Below are 21,418 nucleotides of genomic sequence, written 5' to 3' on the forward strand. Positions count from 1 at the left end.
ACCAATTACCCCATCCTGATAAATAAGCAGAGAGCCAACTACACTTACTTCAAAAATCCAATTTTTGCAGAAACCTGTAAATCAGCAGAACAGTTTTCATGGGCACAAAATCTTGCAAAGTTTATCTGGAAATAAAATATGACAGTATTTTTTTATCTTAGTTCAAATCAGTAGGTATATTTCTATGTTTTTTAAAGGATAAAATATCTACGATACATGAAAAAATAAAATTAATATAGCAAATTGATAACTCCTTTCTACCTTTTGAAGAGTTCAATTTGAGTATTAGTAGGTTCAGATGACAATTCCAGGGCTAAAGGAACCACGTTCTTTCAATAGGTAAATTTAAAGCCTGAGTTTGTTAAGTGAAAGAAATAATTTCTTTCTTTCATAATAGTTGTATAAAAAGAAGTTTAATCAGACTGTGGTAGTAACCTCTGAAAGTGTTTAGAACCTGTGCTGCCAAGATTTTCTTCGTTGAGTCCCTCTCGATTTTCTGGTGCTGCCGTTTGATCCTGCTTATTATGCATACGCATGACAATTTTCACAGATGGCAGAACAGTGATTTTATACTTGTTGAAAATAATAAAATGTGGAAATTTAGAAATTTTACTTTGAGGATACAGTGAATAAAAATAAATGATAGTTTATCAACAGGTTCCAGAATTTATTTAATTCTGAGCATTTTAATAGGACCCAGAGATACTGTAAGGTACACAGGAAGCCCTGAGGTATAAGCTGGACAAAGGAAAAATAGAGAGATATAAAAAGAAAGGCAGCTGAGAGGAACAGGTGAGAGAAGAAGAGATGCAGAAAAGAAAGAAATCTAGAAAGTCAGAGAAGGAGGCAGACACATGAAATGTGAAGTGGGTACAGCGTTGTCAAATGGCACGTCAGACCAGAGACTGCCTATACCAGCGGGAGCAGAGGGAAAGTGTAAATCGTTCTCTAGATAATTAATATAATTTTTTCTACTTCTCTTATTCGTAAAGCAGGTTGTTTGAAGAATCAAAATGTAGCTCATTTGTAGCTCATTCTAATATAACTACAAATTGCTAAGGTTTGGGCTTATGTACTTACAATATTGAGATGTTCATTATTAAACACATTTAAAAGTAGTTGATATTGAAAACTGAAGTTCAACAGAAGAGTGAAAAAACCTGACTTCCATAAATATTTTCATACAAGGCTATAGAGAGACTTTGCTCTTAATTTATTATCTTCATTTGATCTAGTATTGTAGACCAGACACTGCTGATTGTAAGCTCAAATATCTTAAAACGACTTAGGGGCAATTTTATCTGGACAGGATATTAACTAGACCTTTAAATGTCCCTTTCATCTTTTGCATTCTGTGTGCCATTACTGAAGGTTTTAATGAATGCTTTAACCATGGCCCCAAACATCCTGTTGACTCTGTCTTTGTGTTGTTGGACAGTAAAAGTCTGAACAACTGGACTCCTGGGAATAAACACACAGTGAGTGAAACTGATATATTTTGGGATACATTTTATTGTATTTATTTTAAATGTTTTTTAAACATCTTTATGGGAGTATAATTGCTTTACAATGGTGTGTTAGTCTGTGCTTTATAACAAAGTGAATCAGCTATACATATACATATATCCCCATATCTCCTCCCTCCTGTGTCTCCCTCCCACCCTCCCTATCCCACCTCTCTAGGTGGTCACAAAGCACCAAGCTGAACTCCCTGTGCTATGTGGCTGCTTCCCACTAGCTATCTATTTTACATTTGGTAGTTGTATATAAGTCCATGCCACTCTCTCACTTCATCCCAGCTTACCCTTCTCCTTCCCTGTATCCTCAAGCCCATTCTCTACGTCTGCGTCTTTATTTCTGCCCTGCCCCTAGGTTCTTCATAACCTTTTTTTTTAGATTCCATATGTATGTGTTAGCATATGGTATTTGTTTTTCTCTTTCTGAATTACTTCTCTCTATATGACAGACTCTAGGTCCATTCACCTCACCACAAATAACTCAATTTCGTTTCTTTTTATGGCTGAGTAATATTCCATTGTATATATATGTCACATCCTCTTTATCCATTCATCTGTCGTTGGACACTTAGGTTGCTTCCATGTCCTGGCTATTGTAAATAGAGCTGCAATGAACATTTTGGTACATGACTCTTTTTGAATTATGGTTTTCTCAGGGTATATGCCCAGTAGTGGGATTGCTGAGTCGTATGGTAGTTCTATTTTTAGTTTTTTAAGGAACCTCCATACTGTTCTCCATAGTGGCTGTATCAATTTACATTCCCACCAACAGTGCAAGAGGGTTCCCTTTTCTCCAAACCCTCTCCAGCATTTGTTGTTTGTAGATTTTTTTGATGATGGCCATTCTGACTGGTGTGAGGTGATACCTGATTGTAGTTTTGATTTGAATTTCTCTAATGATTAGTGATGTTGAGCATTTTTTCATGTGTTTGTTGGCAATCCATATATCTTCTTTGGAGAAATGTCTATTTAGGTCTTCTGCCCATTCTTGGATTGGGTTGTTTCCTTTTTTGATATTGAGCTGCATGAGTTGCTTGTAAATTTTGGAGATTAATCCTTTGTCAGTTTCTTCATTTGCAAATATTTTCTCCCATACTGAGGGCTGTGTTTTCGCCTTGCTTATGGTTTCCTTTGCTGTGCAAAAGCTTTTAAGTTTCATTAGGTCCCATTTGTTTATTTTTGTTTTTATTTCCATTTCTCTAGGAGGTGGGTCAAAAAGGATCTTGCTGTGATTTATGTCATAGAGTGTTCTGCCTATGTTTTCCTCTAAGAGTTTGATAGTGTCTGGTCTTACATTTAGGTCTTTAATCCATTTTGAGTTTATTTTTGTGTATGGTGTTAGGGAGTGTTCTAATTTCATTCTTTTACATGTAGCTATCCAGTCTTCCCAGCACCACTTATTGAAGAGGCTGTCTTTTCTCCACTGTATATTCTTGCCTCTTTTATCAAAAATAAGGTGACCATATGTGCATGGGTTTATCTTTGGGCTTTCTATCCTGTTCCATTGATCTATACTTCTGTTTTTGTGCCAGTACCATACTGTCTTGATTGCTGTAGCTTTGTAGTATAGTCTGAAGTCTGGGAGCCTGATTCCTCCAGCTCCGTTTTTCTTTCTCAAGATTGCTTTGGCTAATCAGAGTCTTTTGTGTTTGCATACAAATTGTGAAATTTTTTGTTCTAGTTCTGTGAAAAATGCCATTGGTAGTTTGATAGGGATTGCATTGAATCTGTAGATTGCTTTGGGTAGTAGAGTCACTTTCACAATGTTGATTCTTCCAGTCCAAGAACATGGTATATCTCTCCATCTGTTTGTATCATCTTTAATTTCTTTCATCAGTGTCTTATAATTTTCTGCATACAGGTCTTTTGTCTCCTTAGGTAGGTTTATTCCTAGGTATTTTATTCTTTTGTTGCAATGGTAAATGGGAGTGTTTCCTTAATTTCTTTTTCAGATTTTTCATCATTAGTGTACAGGAATGCAAGAGATTTCTGTGCATTAATTTTGTATCCTGCTAGTTTACCAAATTCATTGATTAGCTCTAGTAGTTTTGGTAGCATCTTTAGGATTCTCTATGTATAGTATCATGTCATCTGCAAAAAGTGACAGTTTTACATCTTCTTTTCTGATTTGGATTCCTTTAATTTCTTTTTCTTCTCTGATTGCTGTGGCTAAAACTTCCAAAACTATGTTGAATAACAGTGGTGAGAGTGGGCAACCTTGTCTTGTTCCTGATCTTAGAGGAAATGCTTTCAGTTTTTCACCATTGAGAATGACGTTGGCTGTGGGTTTGTCATATATGGCCTTTATTATGTTGAGGTAAGTTCTTTCTATGCCTACTTTCTGGAGGGTTTTTATCTTAAATGTGTGCTGAATTTTGTCAAAAGCTTTTTCTGCATCTACTGAGATGATCGTATGGTTTTTCTCCTTCAGTTTGTTAATATGGTGTATCACATTGATTGATTTGCATATATTGAAGAATCCTTGCATTCCTGGGATAAACCCCACTTGATCATGGTGTATGATCCTTTTAATGTGCCGTTGGATTCTGTTTGCTAGTATTTTGTTGAGGTTTTTTGCATCTATGTTCATCAGTGATATTGGCCCGTAGTTTTCCTTCTCTGTGACATCTTTGTCTGGTTTTGGTATCAGGGTGGCCTCATAGAATGAGTTTGGGAGTGTTCCTTCCTCTGCTATATTTTGGAAGAGTTTGAGAAGTATAGGTGTTAGCTCTTCTATAAATATTTGATAGAATTTGCCTGTGAAGCCGTCTGGTCCTGGGTTTTTGTTTGTTAGAAGATTTTTAATCACAGTTTCAATTTCACTGCTTGTGATTGGTCTGTTTGTATTTTCTATTTCTTCCTGGGTCAGTCTCGGAAGGTTCTGCTTTTCTAAGAATTTGTCCATTTCTTCCAGGTTGTCCATTTTATTGGCATATAGTTGCTTGTAGTAATCTCTCATGATCCTTTGTATTTCTGCAGTCTCAGTTGTTACTTCTCCTTTTTCATTTCTAATTCTATTAATCTGAGTCTTCTCCCTTTTTTTCTTGATGAGTCTGGCTAATGGTTTATCAATTTTGCTTATGTTGTCAAAGAACCAGCTTTTAGTTTTACTGATCTTTGTTATTGTTTCCTTCATTTCTTTTTCATTCATTTCTGATCTCATCTTTATGATATCTTTCCTTCTGCTAACTTTGGGTTTTTTTGTTCTTCTTTCTCTAATTGCTTTAGGTGTAAGGTTAGGTTGTTTATTTGAGATGTTTCTTGTTTCTTGAGGTAGGATTTTGTATTGCTATAAACTCCCCTCTTAGAATTGCTTTTGCTGCATCCCATAGGTTTTGGGTCTTCGTGTCATTTTCATTGGCATTTGTTTCTAGGTATTTTTTGATTTCCTCTTTGATTTCTTCAGTGACCTCTTGATTATTAAGTAGTGTATTGTTTAGCCTCCATGTGTTTGTAATTTTTACAGATTTCTTCCTGTAATTGGTATCTAGTCTCATAGTGTTGTGGTCAGAAAAGATACTTGATACGATTTCAATTTTCTTAAATTTACCAAGGCTTGATTTGTGACCCAAGATATGATCTATCCTGGAGAATGTTCCACGAGCACTTGAGAAGAAAGTGTATTCTGTTGTTTTTGGATGGAATGTCCTATAACTATCAATTAAGTCCATCTTGTTTAATGTATCATTTAAAGCTTGTGTTTTCTTATTTATTTTCATTTTGGATGATCTGTCCATTGGTGAAAGTGGGGTGTTAAAGTCCCCTACTATGATTGTGTTACTGTCGATTTCCCCTTTTATGGCTGTTAGTATTTGCCTTATGTATTGAGGTGCTCCTATGTTGGGTGCATAAATATTTACAATTGTTATATCTTCTTCTTGGATTGATCCCTTGATCATTGTGTAGTGTCCTTCTTTGTCTCTTGTAATAGTCTTTATTTTAAAGTCTATTTTGCCTGATATGAGAATTGCTACTCCAGCTTTCTTTTGATTTCCATTTGCATGGAGTATCTTTTTCCATCCCCTCACTTTCAGTCTGTATGTGTCCCTGTATGTGAGGTGGGTCTCTTGTAGACAGCCTATATACGGGGCTTTTTTTTGTATCTATTCGGCCAGTCTCTGTCTTTTGGTTGGAGCATTTAATCCATTTACATTTAAGGTAATTATTGATATGTATGTTCCTATTACCATTTTCTTAATTGTTTTGGGTTTGTTATTGTAGGTCTTTTCCTTCTGTTGTATTTCCTGCCTAGAGAAGTCCCTTTAGCATTTGTTGTAAAGCTGGTTTGGTGGTGCTGAATTCTCTTAGCCTTTGCTTGTCTGTAAAGTTTTTAATTTCTCCATCAAATCTAAATGAGATCCTTGCTGGGTAGAGTAATCTTGGTTGTAGGTTTTTCCCTTTCATCACTTTAGGGATACATTTTAAAAAGCAGTTCACTGGTTAGAATGCAGGATCCATCTCAAAATGCACACACATTTAAGTTAAAAAGAGAAACTGTTGTGTAATATAAATACATGTTTATAAATGAGTAAAATCTGACAAGACATGAGTGAATCTGTAGGTAGGGTGAGTGAGAGGGAGACAAACTGAAAAAGAAGGAGACAGAAAATGAGAAAGATAAGCTGAACACACATGACAATGCTGAATAACTCATGAATGCAACTCACTTCCATTAGGAGTGCTCTCTGGAAATATATTTTCTTCACTGGCAAGGCATCGAGGAGAGAAAATTAACATTTTATGTATATGGGAAACCACTGTTATGACTAAATGCATATTTAAAAGTATTCAGTTCAATATCCTAAAGGGAATATAAAAAATAAAGAAAAATGGAAAACAAGACATACCATAAATCTTTTTTATAAAAAAATTCATTAAAATATAAAAAAAATTCAGAGAGAGTTCATTTCCTCAGAACTATGTACTATTTCAAAAAAATTTCATCAGTTATATGTCACATGATGTTTCAAATAAAGGAAAAAATTCCTACTGTTTTTGCAATGATGTCTTTTTCTTTCTTCTGCTGAAGAATTGGCTGAAGTGGTGGGAATTCCTCTGTACTTCGTTTACTGATGACATGATGCCCCAGGTGGTAAGCGGCTTCAATCTGAATTGGGGTGAGGATGTCCCGTACATCTTTCTAAAGAAATTGAAAACCACATGAATTAATAACAAAAATAAGCATCTAAATAAAAAAAATATATAAAGTCCCTCCTTTCCTGCATAAGGTCAAACACAATATATAGAAGTCAAAGAAAATCCTTTCCTTTTAAGCTAAATTGTTAAAAAATTGAACTATTTTCACACATTACAAAAGCAATCACATTTATTAGGAAAAAGACAAAAGGTATTAAAAATGAAAAAACATAACTATCCAATAATAGTTATGGAGGTCTACATTTTGGCATATTTTCTTCAATGCTATTTTCTATGCATACAATTTTCTTATTAGCTGTTACAGTTTTTCTACATTTATTGTGCTTTTACACTTTACAAAGAAAGAGTTCCTGGAATTATTTATCAATGATACAGGAATTGTAACCCATTTGGAATCCATTCTGCTCTGTATGACACTCTTTTAAGTTTAATATCTTACTAATTTTTTACATAGCATTTATCATTCTTAATCTTCTTTATATGTAGTCAAAAAGTCTTTGAGTAATTAGATTTTTAAAATTTATTGTCTTCTGTCCCCCAAGAAACGACTCTTGAGTTTATTACACTGGTTGTCAATTCATATATTTTAATCTTTATTTCTACATGCAGGCATTATTTTTCTCTCTTTTAAAAACATTTTCCCATGAACTTAAAATTTATTTCATCTTTTCATTCGATTATTCAATAGCCCCCGCATTAAATGGGAATATACAACATTACTATCAAAATTATTTGCTAACATAAACATGCACAAACACTAAAATAACTGACAAGAAAATAACTTTGAAATAGTTTGGCATTCAATTAAGGAAACACTTCCTTAAATAGTAAAGGTGTTCTAGAATCACAAGTCTGTGAAAAAAAAAAATATGGAAGTCAAGTAAGATTAAAAAACATGGCATCTCTTAGAAAGTGCTTCTCAGAGCAGCCCTGCCTAGACAGATAAGAGATTTTCAAAATATACTGAACAAAGCAGACTCATTTATTTCTCTCCCTATCTAAGAGGATGGGCAAATAAGATTCCACTATAAAGTAATCCATGAGAATTTATAACAGAATTCAGTTGACAATTTAAACTGCATGAAATAAGACATGTTGATGGCAAATCTATATAGAACAAGTAGCTTATGCACACCAAAAGTTAAAAGTAGATATTATCTCAGGATTTGAGAGAGAAGCTCACAATCAGCAGATATAGTCCACCTACACAGGAACTATGCAGTTTTTTTCTTTCTTTTTTTTTTTTTGGTATTATAATTGTTACTATACACAGAAGATATTCAAAGGATTGGTCACACACTTGGTCTTTCACACTAACAATTTAAATGTAAAGCTTGGCTTGACTCTACTTTTCATATGCCCGTTTCAATCTACATTTCTTCTCATTTTAAAAAAATAGATTCATCAAAGTCCCACTAAAGAAACTCAAATGTTTTCATTGGGACTAGACATATTGATTTTAACCATAATTGAGTTTTATATTTATGAGGTTTATATTTACACTTAGTGAGTTCCTTAGTAGATCCATGACACTGTAATTGACAGACCTCCTATTGAATAATGTCAGTGGAATTCTATTTATCTAGACAATTCAGAGTTGGAATATAGCTTAAACATTTCTGCCTAAAAGCAGATTTCCAAAGCTCATAAATTAACAATCCCTACTGAATAGAAAAAAATACCTATCATACAGATTACTGCTATGCTATTTATGCCTATAGTAACTTTTGATAAAAATTTCACATTCACATAAGACTACACCTATTCTATGTTTTTTATGTAATTATAAAAAAGGATGTAATTGTTTCTTCTCATCATTTACAATATTATATATAAATTATATAAATATAAATATATATATATTCATAAATTGGTTAAAAGCAAGTGGTCTGAAGGTAGAGTACAGGGGTTCAAACCTCCGGTCCTTCACTTGTTATCTATATGTAACCTTGGGCAATTTACATAATCTGTCTATGGAACAATTACTTCATCTGAAAATGGTTGGTAATAATGATAATGAAAATGATGATTATGACACCTATACCTTATTGTGAGGATTCAATGACATAACATATGTAAAACACTTAGTACAATGCCTGGTACGTATTAAGGTCTCAATAGATGTTAAATATTATAATTATTATGTGTATATTACTGCAAAATGTAGCTATATAAGCCAACCAAGGAATTACAGAATTTCAATTTCTTATAATAAATTCTGGTGACTATTTGGAAGGAATAAGAAAAAAGAAAATTAGTCTATTGCCAACCAGTGAACATTAAATAGAAAATGAGCTATATTTTCTACTAATAAAACTATTAGACTTGTATTAATTAAGTGGTACCTGGAAGATGTGTAGCATGACTCAGAGTACTCAAGATCTCTCAGGGCTTTTCCATTCTCACACATGGAGATGTTTTTATTAGATTACTTGGTAAGTGATCATCTCAACTCGAAACCTTGACCATATAGGAATGCTGCGAATCAAGGTCCAAATCCCAAGTTATCAACTTGTGAAAATGGAACAGCTTGAAGCCCTGAGTATTACAATAGCAAACTTGATTAAATTATTCCCTAGGTGTAGGAGCTAGACAGCCACTGACTGTACCTCCACATGTCCACTGCTTTAATTCTTCTCAACAAGCTTGCTTTGACCACATCACATGTTATCTAATTCATACTAATTTTCCACAAGGTCTTCTCTACATCTGGTGTATATTACTTTCATTATCCTAATTAGCTATTAATTATGCCTTTCTCACAATATATAAAATGTACGTGCACTCTTGCAAGAACTGTATTTGACAGATATTCACACTTACTTAACCTTAACAGCTCCACCTAAGGACAAAAACTATAATATCAAAAATTCTTAAAGTGACTAATTAATATACAGGAGGAAAAAGTAGATTTGCTTAAAATTTTTAATTTGGATGGGCATGTGCTATCTATATTAAAAATAATGAAGATTCCATGCCACATTTTTATGGACAATTACATAAAACAGGGCACCCACAGCATGCAAACTAGCACATGCCTGAAATTACACAAAGTCTGCCTTCTTGTCTGACTTTCACAGAAATTTTTATTATGGCCAACTTGAGAACTGAGCTGTAGGCCCACGTCATCCTATTGTGTTTATGTAGTGAGGGAATTTATTTAAAGGGTGGAGCCAGAAATATTTATAAAATATTACTTAATGAACAATGATGTTGAGGTATAAATAAACATGTGAAAATATCTATTCATGGGTCTACTCTGTAGAAGGCAGGATCTAGGGATACAAAACTGAAAGCCGGTGCCTACATTACACTTTAAAAGCCATAAATCCACACATGTGGTGGAGGGATGAGCATTCTGATACATGCAGACACAAGTACAGAAGAGGGAGGGCCACCTAACCTACACTCGAAAGGGTGTGGGAAAATTCTTACATAGAAGAATTTTAAGCAAGGAATGTGATCAGATTTGTGTTTTTGAAATGCCTCTCTGGCGCCAATGTGGGGAATGGGTTGGGGTGGGAGAAGGTAAGACTGAGGCATAGACTGGAATCTGAGCCAGCAAGGCCCCATGTAATTATAACCACTTTATCTAGTAAGTATGTTTCAGAGGGTGAACTGTCAAACATCTGGGACTACAACTTCCTGAGAAAAGACAACACCCCCAAGACAGGTGCCCTCACCACTACACGAATAGAACATTACAGATTTTCCCTCACAGAATTCTTTAAAAAGCTCTGAGAACACATCATCTATAAATTTATTAAATATTGATTGATTGGGGGCCTTATGTAATGAGTTGTGCTAGCTCTAAGAAGAATACAAACATGGAAAAGATAATATCCTGTCTTCAAAGACCTTGTAATCTAACAAAGAATTAATATATGTTGGAATAATCAATCGTCTTCTAGGATACCATAATATCAGTATAGTTATATAGTTTGTCTGCATTTAGATTTTCAGCAGAAATGCATGCATATATGGATTGGTCCACAGTGGTTAAAATATAACTACTTCGGAGCAAATGGTACTTCATTAAACTATGTGTTTGTATAGCTTAAAAATATAAGCAAATAAAATACAAATACATATATTTAGTAATCAAATACACGTTCATTTATTGAAGTTATTACTGAAAATGATGGGTTTTATAAGTCACCTAAAGACTTAGATAACAAAATAAAATTCCTTTATTTCAGAAATCCAAAATCCAGAATTTAGAGAAACCAAAGGAAAGAAAGAATAAACTAATCTACTAAATACATAGGCAGGTTGATTCCATGATTATTGTACAACATACTAAGGCCACTGAACTCACTGGATCTCAGATACCAGTAGAGACAGGCATTCCTGTTCCAATGACTAAGCTAAATATTTCTAGATTTTATGGAATGCTGTAGACAGGAAGGGAATATTTGTTTTCTTCTCAAACATCAGAGAGTATTTTGATGCAGAGATTCCATCAAGATCAATCAAGAAATATCTCTAAAAACCTGAAGGTAAGTCTCACTACCATGGCTGCTCCAACATTTCTAAAAATTGTTGCCAATTGTTGAATGGATTTCTCTAAATCAAAACAGCCTCAAAATTATCCTTTGTCCTAAAATCTTGTCCTAAGAAATCTGTAAGACCTAATCAAGTTGTACCTTTGAAGATAACAAAGATTCATTTTCATATGCTTACATGGATGGGGAAACATTTTCATTAAGGGAAAAGCGAGGTCCAATAGAACAGAATTTCAATAGATAAAACACTATAAGGCATAAAAAATTAACCATTTGCCTTCTATCATAGAAACCTTTTATTAACTCCCAACTCTGAATTCTAGATTCTCTTTTCATAACATCTAATAATTTTAAGGCTCTAACAGTAAAAATTAAAGCTTGGCATAATTATAAACAACCAAAAAATGGATTTCTATAAGGAAAAAAATAATTTCTGCCTTCTTATTTTCTGAGGAATACATTTTGACCATTCACATAAAACAATCTTATGTAATACCTGTTTTAATTATGAGTGGATGAAGTAGACTTGAGAAAACTGATGTGCTTACCAACCAGATAAATGACCATATAGTCTCAGAAAAATAACATACCAGCAAATGTATATGCTAGTGATGTGATACTTATTAGATTGCTAACAATGTCTCTTATATTCCAAGAAGATCCAATACATGACACTAGAGAATGAGTGATTAAAAGAGAAGGACTTAATAAAAGCCAAGTTTTATGAGAAGATTTGGATTTTCTAAAATAGCCAAATTCTCTACTATCAAAGACTGTGATGGGTTTTTTAAATATAAGTAGGTTTAAAGACTTTCATTTATGTGAGATCATCAAGGGATTGTGAGCAAGAATAGAAATAAAATTCAATTCTTTTCCTCACCTTCAGGTTCCCAGTGGCTCTAACATGTTGTCATACTGATGAAATCTTTCTGGCTCATTCTCTTTAATACTCAAGTCCAACAATGTGCTGCTCCCACTGGGACCTCCAATTCAACTTTGTTCCCCTGTCCCTCACACACCCTCTTGCTGTCCTCTCTCCTCTCCTTACCCTGCTTAATCTTCATGGCCAAAAATATAACCACTCCCTTGCATACTCCTCCACTCTCTCGTGCGTTCCTTCTTTGCTTCACTCTATTGGCAGACCACAACCATGGTTGATTGTAACTCTTCATCTACTCCCAGCTGTAAGGTTGAACATGACTGGAAAAAACCACCACCATACTGACTCGTCTCACTTTCTGATGCAACTTAGAGCCTAACTCCATCTCAGGACCATACTGTACTTTCTCACTCTCCCACTCTCCTAGAAGACTACTTCACATCTTCTTCCCGAACTCTAAACACCACTTCTCCCATTTCAATGGAAGCTAATGCTTTTGCTTCTTACTTCGCTGATAATATTAAAGAAATCAGAAGAGAACTTCCAGTCCTCTCAACCACATCTGCCCAGCATCTGCAAGCACATAAACAAATGAACTATGCATGTGCCTATCTAGAATCAATCCTTTCATTTGTACAATTAATCTCACCCTTTTTGCCCCCTTTGCGCCAACGATTCTTTCCTCTTATCTATCTCATTTACTCTATTGGAACACACCATCAGCATAAAAGCATGCTATTCCTCCCATCTTAAAAGAAAAAAAAAAGTCTCTTCACTTCTCTTGTCAGCTACTGACTCCCCACCCCTTTTCTTTAGCTCCCCTTGGAGCAAAAATCTGTGAAAGAATAAGCTACACTCCGTCTCCAATTCCTCTCCTCCTTTTCCTCCACTATTCCTCTGAACTGCTGTTGTCATGATCACCAATAGCTTCTACATTGCTAAACCCAATGGTGAGTTCTTAGCCCTCATCTTCTTCAACTAAGAGGAAAGCACTGAAAACACTGTCATGCCTTTCTCCTTGCCCTGCTTTATTCACTTCACTTCCGGGATGCCACAAGCTCCTGTTTTTCTTCCTGACTGATTAGTCCTTCTCATCTCCTTTGTAAGCCTTCTCTTCTCTCTAACCACTTCATGTTGTAGGGTCCAGAGTGCAGACCTTAGCTCTTTTCTCCTCCTGTGATGACCTCAACCACCTCATATGACTTTCAAACCCATTCATATGCCAAAGACACATTGTTATATTTCCAGTTCCATGCCCCTCTCCAACTCCAGATGAGTATATACAATACAAATGATTAATTGCTGTTTACACTTAAAAGTAAAATAGGTCTCTCCAGCTCAGCAGGTCCACAACTGAACTCCAACATTTTACACCCAAAAGTTGTTTCCCTTGCCCTACTGATGAAAACTGTATTCTTCTAGTTGCTTGGGCTAATGACTTTGGAGTAGTCTTGGAGCCTTTCTTTCTCAAATGCTAGACATCCAATCTGTCAGTAAATTTTGTAGAATCTGTCTTCTACTACTTCTCACCATATCCACTGCTACCACCTTCACTGGAGCCATGATCTCTCACCAAGCTTATTGCAGTGTCCTCTTCTTCCCGCGTCAACCTGTGGTCGCCTACTGGGTAGTCTCAACATAGCAGTTAGAGTATTGCTTTTTATTACTCGGTCAGATCATGTCAATTATCTGCCCCAAACTCTACAATAGATCCCCACGTCACCTGGAGAAAAAGTCACAGGGTCTTATGTGATTTGACTCTTTTTCTACTGCTCTCCCCCTCGCTCACTCTTCCAGCCATCCTTGCCTCATCATGGTTTTCTAAAACAACCAGGCTCATTCTTTTCCTGATGCTTTTTTTTACCTAGCTCTTCTTTCAGTAATGTTCTCCTCCTGGATCAGGGGTTCTCAAAGTACAGCTCTCAAGCTGGCAGCAGCAGCATCACCTGGGGACTTTGTAGAAAAGCAAATTCTCAGGCCTTGTTGAAGACCCACTGAATCAAGAACTCTGGGTGGGGCCCAGCAATCTGTGTTTCAACAAGCCCCCCAGGCAATGCTGTTGCATGCTGAAGTTGCGGACCACTGCCCCAGACATCTACATGGCAACTTCTTAGCTTCCTTCAAGTCTTTGCTCAGATGTTACCTTCTGAATGAGGCCCACTCTGCCCACCCTATTTAAAATTGCATTCTTCACTCCTTCCCCAGCACTCTATAATTTCCTGTGCTCTGCTCTCCTTTCCTTTTTCCGTCACCCATATAATCCTCTAAAACAGGGGTTCCCAATCCCCGGGCCATGGACCGGTACCGGTCTGCGGCCTGTTAGGAACTGGGCCGCACAGCAGGTGAGCAGCGGGTGAGCGAGAGAAGCTTCATCTGCTGCTCCCCATCGCTCCCCATCACTCACACTACCTCCTGAACCATCCCCCCCCCCCCACCCAGTGGAAAAACTGTCTTCCATGAAACCGGTTCCTGGTGCCAAAAAGGTTGGGGTCTGCTGCTCTAAAATACTATAAAATTTACATTTTGTTACTATTGTGCTATTGTGTTACTATTTGTTACTATTGTGTATTGTTACATTTTGTGCCGTTGTCTCACCACACTAGACTATAAGCTCTATGAGGGTGGTAATCTTTTTGTTTCAGTCACTGACCTATATAAATGTCTCAAAGAGAACCTGACACTACGTAGGTACTCAATATCTATTAATTGGAAGAAGTGGAGCTTAGTTGGTACAGCCAACGGGAGCTATGCAAAGAAAGCATGCCCAGCTAGCAGGCAGGGAGTCCTCTGAGAGGTGGGGGCTGTGGCCCTGAGCACATAATTAACAAGTGTCATCTTATTTCACTGTAAGGGGCGCTGAGGTAGGACGCACACGTATATTAACACTCCTGACACCGGACATGCTTTACAGAACAAAGGAACGATCCAGTTAATGTTTCCGAAAGCCTCGGGTACCATGCTGGTGGGGGTGGGAAATGCACTCATTATATTTTCATCTCCTCCTAAATAACAGCTAGGGGTCCTTGACAAAACTCAAGGTTAGGGCAGCTGTTTCTGTGGTTCTTACACCTGCCTTTGGATTTGTTGCAAGGGCGAGTGTTGGAGTAGCCTTTTGCCTTTCTATGTATGAGTTTTAAAACGTCCCAAACAAAAGCAAGGGAAGTTAGGAAGGAAAAAAAATATTGCAAGAAACAATCACTTTTTCAAAAACAGTCCCTCTATGTACCAATCCCAGAGCTAAGTGCTTTTTTTTGACATTGACAGTATGGCCCAAAGTCATGGCTGTAACCTGCTGTTGTTGTGTTACCATGGTAGTGACAAGTATACATGCAACTAACACAGAAACCTCTGGTAAATTGTCATTTCTGGTACAAATCTATTCTGAAGAAAGTGCACAATTTTGATGAACCCGTAGACATAGGAACAATGTCAAGAAACGGGACTAAATAAATCAGATCAATGTGCTGCCATTTATACAAATTCAACACAATATGTCTGTCAATGCCTGATGTTGGTCCTTTTATTGCCCTTTAAAATGGTCTCAATGTTAGTCTCTAAAATTGATTAACCTGAGTAAAATCAACTATGCAGAATTAAAAAAAAAAACCCTCTTTAATCCCCACCACATCAATGATGGTTGCACTAATATCATCCTATACTCTTGGCTCTCAACCATCTAATAGCTTTACTCTAGTACAACAATAAAAACTGTTAAGGGAAATGAGGAAATAGCATAGGGACTATTGCTGTTAGCATTTAATAGTCCTGATGCTTGTTTGCATTTGCTTGGAATAAGTATCTAAGGAAAAATTAAGTTCTAAACTGAGGCTACTATTTGAAATCCCAGAAAAGGCTCCTGGGAATAGTTTGGCTTTTTTGTGACAGTAGTTTTTCTGATGAAGTACACCATTCCCTAATGAAAAAGACCTGGCACTGCTTCATACGATAAAATGTGATCAATGCAAGGAATGTGATGATCAGTTTGGGAATGAGTGGTTTAATAAAAGAAACATGAAATTGGCTGTGCTTTGGCAGGATATACCCCAAACCATCATGAGAGGTTATCATCCTGGCCCACAGATGATCCCCATCACGCTACAACTGTGCAAGTTCCCACTGACATCACCGACAATGCTGGCATGGAGACAAAGGCACGATCCAAAAGCAGTCACGTTGGATTCTGCTTCTTAAAGTCACATGAAAAATAAACCAACTGCCCTGCCTCCCCCCCACCCTCCAATATCTACCAGGAATAGATCCGGGGCTCAGCAGAGCTACTCAACATTTACATTTTTAGGCAAGTGCATAAACAGAGAGGGACAACAGCAACTGTGAAGAGGGAAAGGCAAATCTTTAAAAACAGTGATGCGGTAAAATGTGATAAATGTGAAATAAGGAAGAGGCAAAAAGTAGAGTTTGAATTATCTAGGTCTGTCACAGGATCATCTAACATTTTGACTCTGGAACAACAGATCAGCTAGTTCAAGTAACACTTGCTTTTCACTATGTTTTATAAAAGATACCAATGCAATAAGATTTAAACGTATTGATAATATTGAAGTTTACATATCTGTTAATAAAAACAAATTTACCTAAAAAGAGAACTACCATACGACCCAGCAATCCCACTACTGGGCATATACCCTGAGAAAACCATAATTCAAAAAGAGTCATGCACCAAAATGTTCATTGCAGCTCTATTTACAATAGCCAAGACATGGAAGCAACCTAAGTGTCCATCATCGGATGAATGGATAAAGATGTGGCACATATATACAATGGAATATTACTCAGCCATAAAAAGAAAAAAAATGGAGGTATTTGTAGTGAGGTGGATGGAGTTAGAGTCTGACTCCATCATACATACATGGAATACTCCATCTGTATTCACTTCATACAGAGTGAAGTAAGTCAGAAAGAGAAATACAAATACAGTATGCTAACACATATATATGGAATCTAAGGAAAAAAAAAAAGTCATGAAGAACCTAGTGGCAAGACAGGAATAAAGACACAGACCTACTAGAGAATGGACTTGAGGATATGGGGAGGGGGAAGGGTAAGATGTGACAAAGAGAGAGAGTGGCATGGACATATATACACTACCAAACGTAAAATAGATAGCTAGTGGGAAGCAACCGCATAGCACAGGGAGATCAGCTCTGTGCTTTGTGACCACCTAGAGGGGTGGGATAGGGAGGGCGGGAGGGAGGGAGATGCAAGAGGGAAGAGATATGGGAACATATGTATATGTATAACTGATTCACTTTGTTATAAAGCAGAAACTCACACACCATTGTAAAGCAATTATACTCCAATAAAGATGTTAAAAAAAAAAAAAAAACCACTGCACTGTAAAAAAACAAAAACAAAAAGAAACAAGTTTACATTACCCGCATAAATGCTTGATGTGTTTTACAGTTAGCCACTCTGCTTGATACTTTTATGCTTCCTGTAATCACATCAGAAGTTCCATTGGAAGAAAAGTAAAATCTCGATGGAGACTCTGCCTTTCGGTTCACATCCAGGCTCATGTTATAAAACAAAACTGCAAAAATGTAGAGAGAATTGCAATTAGTATAATTATCTAAAGGCATTTGTTTTGTTATTTTTAAAGTGATAATAGTCAAAGTTATATAAAATACTGGAAATATATTAAATTCTCTTCAATAAATAACTTTCTAAAAACTAACCTGAAATATGAAAGAGGGAACAACTTAAAATACACATTTCAAAAATTATTTTTATAAATTTTAAAAAAAGAATTATAAACTTTTCTCTAGGTTTCTACTTTTAAAATTAACATTTTTAGTTGCTTGCTTAATCCTCCTACATATCAACATTTCACAGCTACACTACCAAAGTTGTTACTAATAATCAAAGTCTTGAGTAAAGTTTCAGATTTCTTCGAGTCCTTTTGTCCGTAGAACGTCTGACTGAGGAAGTACAGGCACCCAAATGTCACTTGGAATAATTTTATCTTGTGTGGTTACAGAACTAATTTCATATATGGTTGGGTTCATTTATTTCTATTTGTTTCCAATTTGAGGGGTTGCTATTTTTCTTTTGATTTTTTTTTCTTAACGTGAAGTGAACACATGGTTTAAAAGTCAAACCTACATAAACAGCTGACTCACAGACATCTCCTTTCCAGCCCTAGACCCTGATGATTTCTCTTCCTTGTTTTTATTGGTTTCTGGTTGGATCTTCCAGTGTTGATTTATGTAAAAATAAACAAATATATACAGACATTCTCTCAATAAATATTCTGGCAGTTTGGTAAGAACTTATTTCAAATCTGACATGGTAAATGATGTGCTAAAGAAGATCTTCAATAACCAAAAAATTAAGGAAAATTTACAACAACCAAAAAAAATTCCAGGACCGATCTTACCAAGAAAGAAAGAGCTATTTCTTGAATCTAAAAGGGTTCTTTGTCAGACTGGTGGTTGTCAGAGGTGAGGGGTGGGGGATGGGTGACGGGATCAAAAGGTACAAAGTTCTAGCTACAAAAAAAGTCATGGGGATGTAACGTACAGCATGGTGACTACAGTTAATCATACTGTATTGCACACTTGAAAGGTGCTAAGACAGCAGATCTTAAAATTTCTTATCACAAGAAAAAAATATTTACAACTACATATGATGATGGATGTTAACTAGACTTATTTTGGTGATTATTTCACAATATACACAAATATTGAATCATCTCATGTTTTATACCTGAAACTAATATAATGTTGTTTGTCAGTTATACCTCAATTTAAAAAATTGAAAAATAAAAGCCTTCTTTGCAAAACAAGCTACATCTAGTAGTCCACTGAGAGGTCATTCATTATATAGGAGAAATAATTCATAAGTGATATTTAAAATAATTTATATTATTCCTCAAGTGTTCATTTACATTTTAGGAGCATCTTACTCTTCTGGAAGGATTTTATCTACTTCAAGGAAACATAAGTATAAAACCTACATCACTCCTACAAACGTCAAATAAATCTTTCAACCTTCCTTTTATTTAGAAAATAAAGTCCAAATCAATTGGCTTCAAAATTACTATAACTGAGGTTCAATGCCTCAGAGATAGAGTTGCAACTGAAACAGCTATCTACAAATTCATCACCCTGAGCTCAGACAAGAGCACATGAAACAAGGGAAATAAAAATCCGTTCACAGTTAAGTGGCAAAATGTCCTGGTTTTATTAAATATGCTTACTATGTGAATTATTTCTCCCAAGGAGTCATTTTATGACAACTATAAAGCATGTTTTGTAACAATGTTATGATTATTTATGATTTTCATATATTTGATTTCAATCATTTAAAGAAATATTTGGTCACAATGAAATCGGTAGTACGACAAATACTGATTTTCCATAAAGGGAAATAGTTCTGTTTAACGTGTGCCTCTCAGATAATCATCAGCTTGTCTGTGTCACTGTGTTACTAGGGTCATGCTCTCCAACTGCTACTTCTTCAATCAATAACCGGATGAAGGTTTTGCCCACTGGTCTATCACTGCATCTTTAATGAGGACTTCTGCAGAGTATCATTAAAAATGAATCTTATCTATATCTGTAAGAAAAGAATCTAAAAAAGAATGAATATACATATGTGTATAACTGAATCACTTTGCTGTACACCTGAAACTAATACAACATTGTAAATCAACTATACTCCAATAAAATTAAAATTAAAAAAAAAATTAATCTGATCTAAAATAGAAATACCAGGCTCATTCTGCACTTCTTATTACAGGCTAATTCAGCCTGAGGCCTCTGCTACATATCTATAGCTTGGTTCAGTAAGTATCTGCTACCCTTCATGATGTTTAGATGACACCCTGCAGGGTCATGGGAACAAACAACTCTTGATAGGCCTGTGGAGCTCAGGAAATATATGAATTATTAATCTCCAAATGGTAAGCTCCGTTATGCTTCTCTTCTACCATGGGCTAGTTTCATTAGTAGTTATTCTAATATTAGCTTAAATATAACATAATTAGGAACATTAACCTGCTAGAAAAAAATGTAATGATTATGAAGTCACCTATACATTATTTGAGATTAACCACAATGTTGGATAAGCCATATCAAAGATACTTTCTCCAGAGCAGATCACTGAGAGTTGCCTATGTACAGGCAAATGGGCATGGCTCTTAGGAGCCGATAGTCATAGTAAATCCTTAAGAGATGTGTGTTATTTATGGAAATTAGAATCAGGGTCTAGACTCCAGATAAGCTTCTTCAATTACTCAAAGAGAAGAGAATAAGAAAAAAAGAATCTTCCCCCTCTCAGGCCTCCAACTTAAGCCAGCTCAAGACTTCAGCGAGCCTAGTAAAACAGGAGGAACTGTGGTGATGTTCTTTTTATTCTAAAGAGATCTTACAGATTAAGCTCAATTAGTTTACCTTAAATAAGATGGCAAGTGATACTCTTGCTCTACTTCCTGCCATAATCTCTAAACAACTAAAGCCTTAATGGGTCCAGCTCATTGGTTAGAACAAAGCGAGAATCCGGAAGATGAAGAGGAAAGGTTATCAGATGGCTGCTCTCTCCTGCCCTAAAAACCCCTCCGTGGTGAGATACAGAGAGAGCTCGAAAGATGACCATGAGATTTATGAGGGAAGTGCACATTCTATCAGGCATTAATTCGTAAGGGCACCCTTACCGATATAACCTGGAACCTCTTTGCCCTTATATGAGAAACAGAGTGTTAGATCCATGCACACAGAAGGCAATTCATTTTCAATACAGTTAAAATGTGTTCTATTTACTGACTCAGGATGGTTTAAAGAGGCTTCGACAATCACTACAGGTCTCGTCCTAAGAAGGAAATAAAATTAGCAATATTAATTGCAGAATTATTTTTCCTTAAGATGACAATTACATTTGTTTTGTCAGTTTCCAGTGATCAAGTAATTTCATGAAACTCTTTAATAATAAGTGTATATATACCCAATTACATTTCCATGTGTGAATCAAAAAAATTTTCATTTAAATTTCTAAAAATATTGACTTTGATGATTTATGTATATATCTAGGTAAGGTGGGAAAAATATCCTAAAGTTCAATAATTAAATTTCAGAGTATCAAAAGGAGTGTTATGAGGTCACCACCCTGCTGATTTTAAAAACTGCCTCCCATCATTTAAATTAAGCCCAACTGTCATTAAGCAGTGAAATGTATCAACCTTACCTTAGCAGCACAGCAGAATCAGACCGAAAAGCACCAACTGCTACATCTGGAGGATAAAAAACAGTACAGATTAATGATCATCATTAGTCAAAGAGAATTACTTTCAGCCATAAATACTTAACTACATATCACCTTTCGACTATATCAAAACACTATTTACA

General features: G+C 35.8%; 1 protein-coding gene and 1 long non-coding RNA gene across 2 annotated transcripts in view; both read right to left on the minus strand.

Moving 5' to 3' along the window:
* The window catches only part of LOC309631339, a 424,491-nt gene that overhangs the window by 323,502 nt on the left and 79,571 nt on the right, over positions 1-21,418 (minus strand). The window lies entirely within an intron of this gene.
* ITGA4 (integrin subunit alpha 4) overlaps positions 1-21,418 on the minus strand; it is an 80,357-nt gene that overhangs the window by 25,201 nt on the left and 33,738 nt on the right. The window contains exons 13-17 of the mRNA XM_082397515.1: positions 21,258-21,303; positions 20,731-20,885; positions 17,453-17,607; positions 6,508-6,657; positions 49-125 (exon numbers count right to left, since the gene is read on the minus strand). Coding sequence (XP_082253641.1) covers positions 49-125; positions 6,508-6,657; positions 17,453-17,607; positions 20,731-20,885; positions 21,258-21,303 — 583 coding nt within the window. The remainder of the gene's footprint in view (positions 1-48; positions 126-6,507; positions 6,658-17,452; positions 17,608-20,730; positions 20,886-21,257; positions 21,304-21,418) is intronic.

This window comes from Balaenoptera borealis (genome assembly GCF_965194805.1).
Source record: "Balaenoptera borealis genome assembly, chromosome: 6".
Classification (NCBI taxonomy): Eukaryota; Metazoa; Chordata; class Mammalia; order Artiodactyla; family Balaenopteridae; genus Balaenoptera; species Balaenoptera borealis.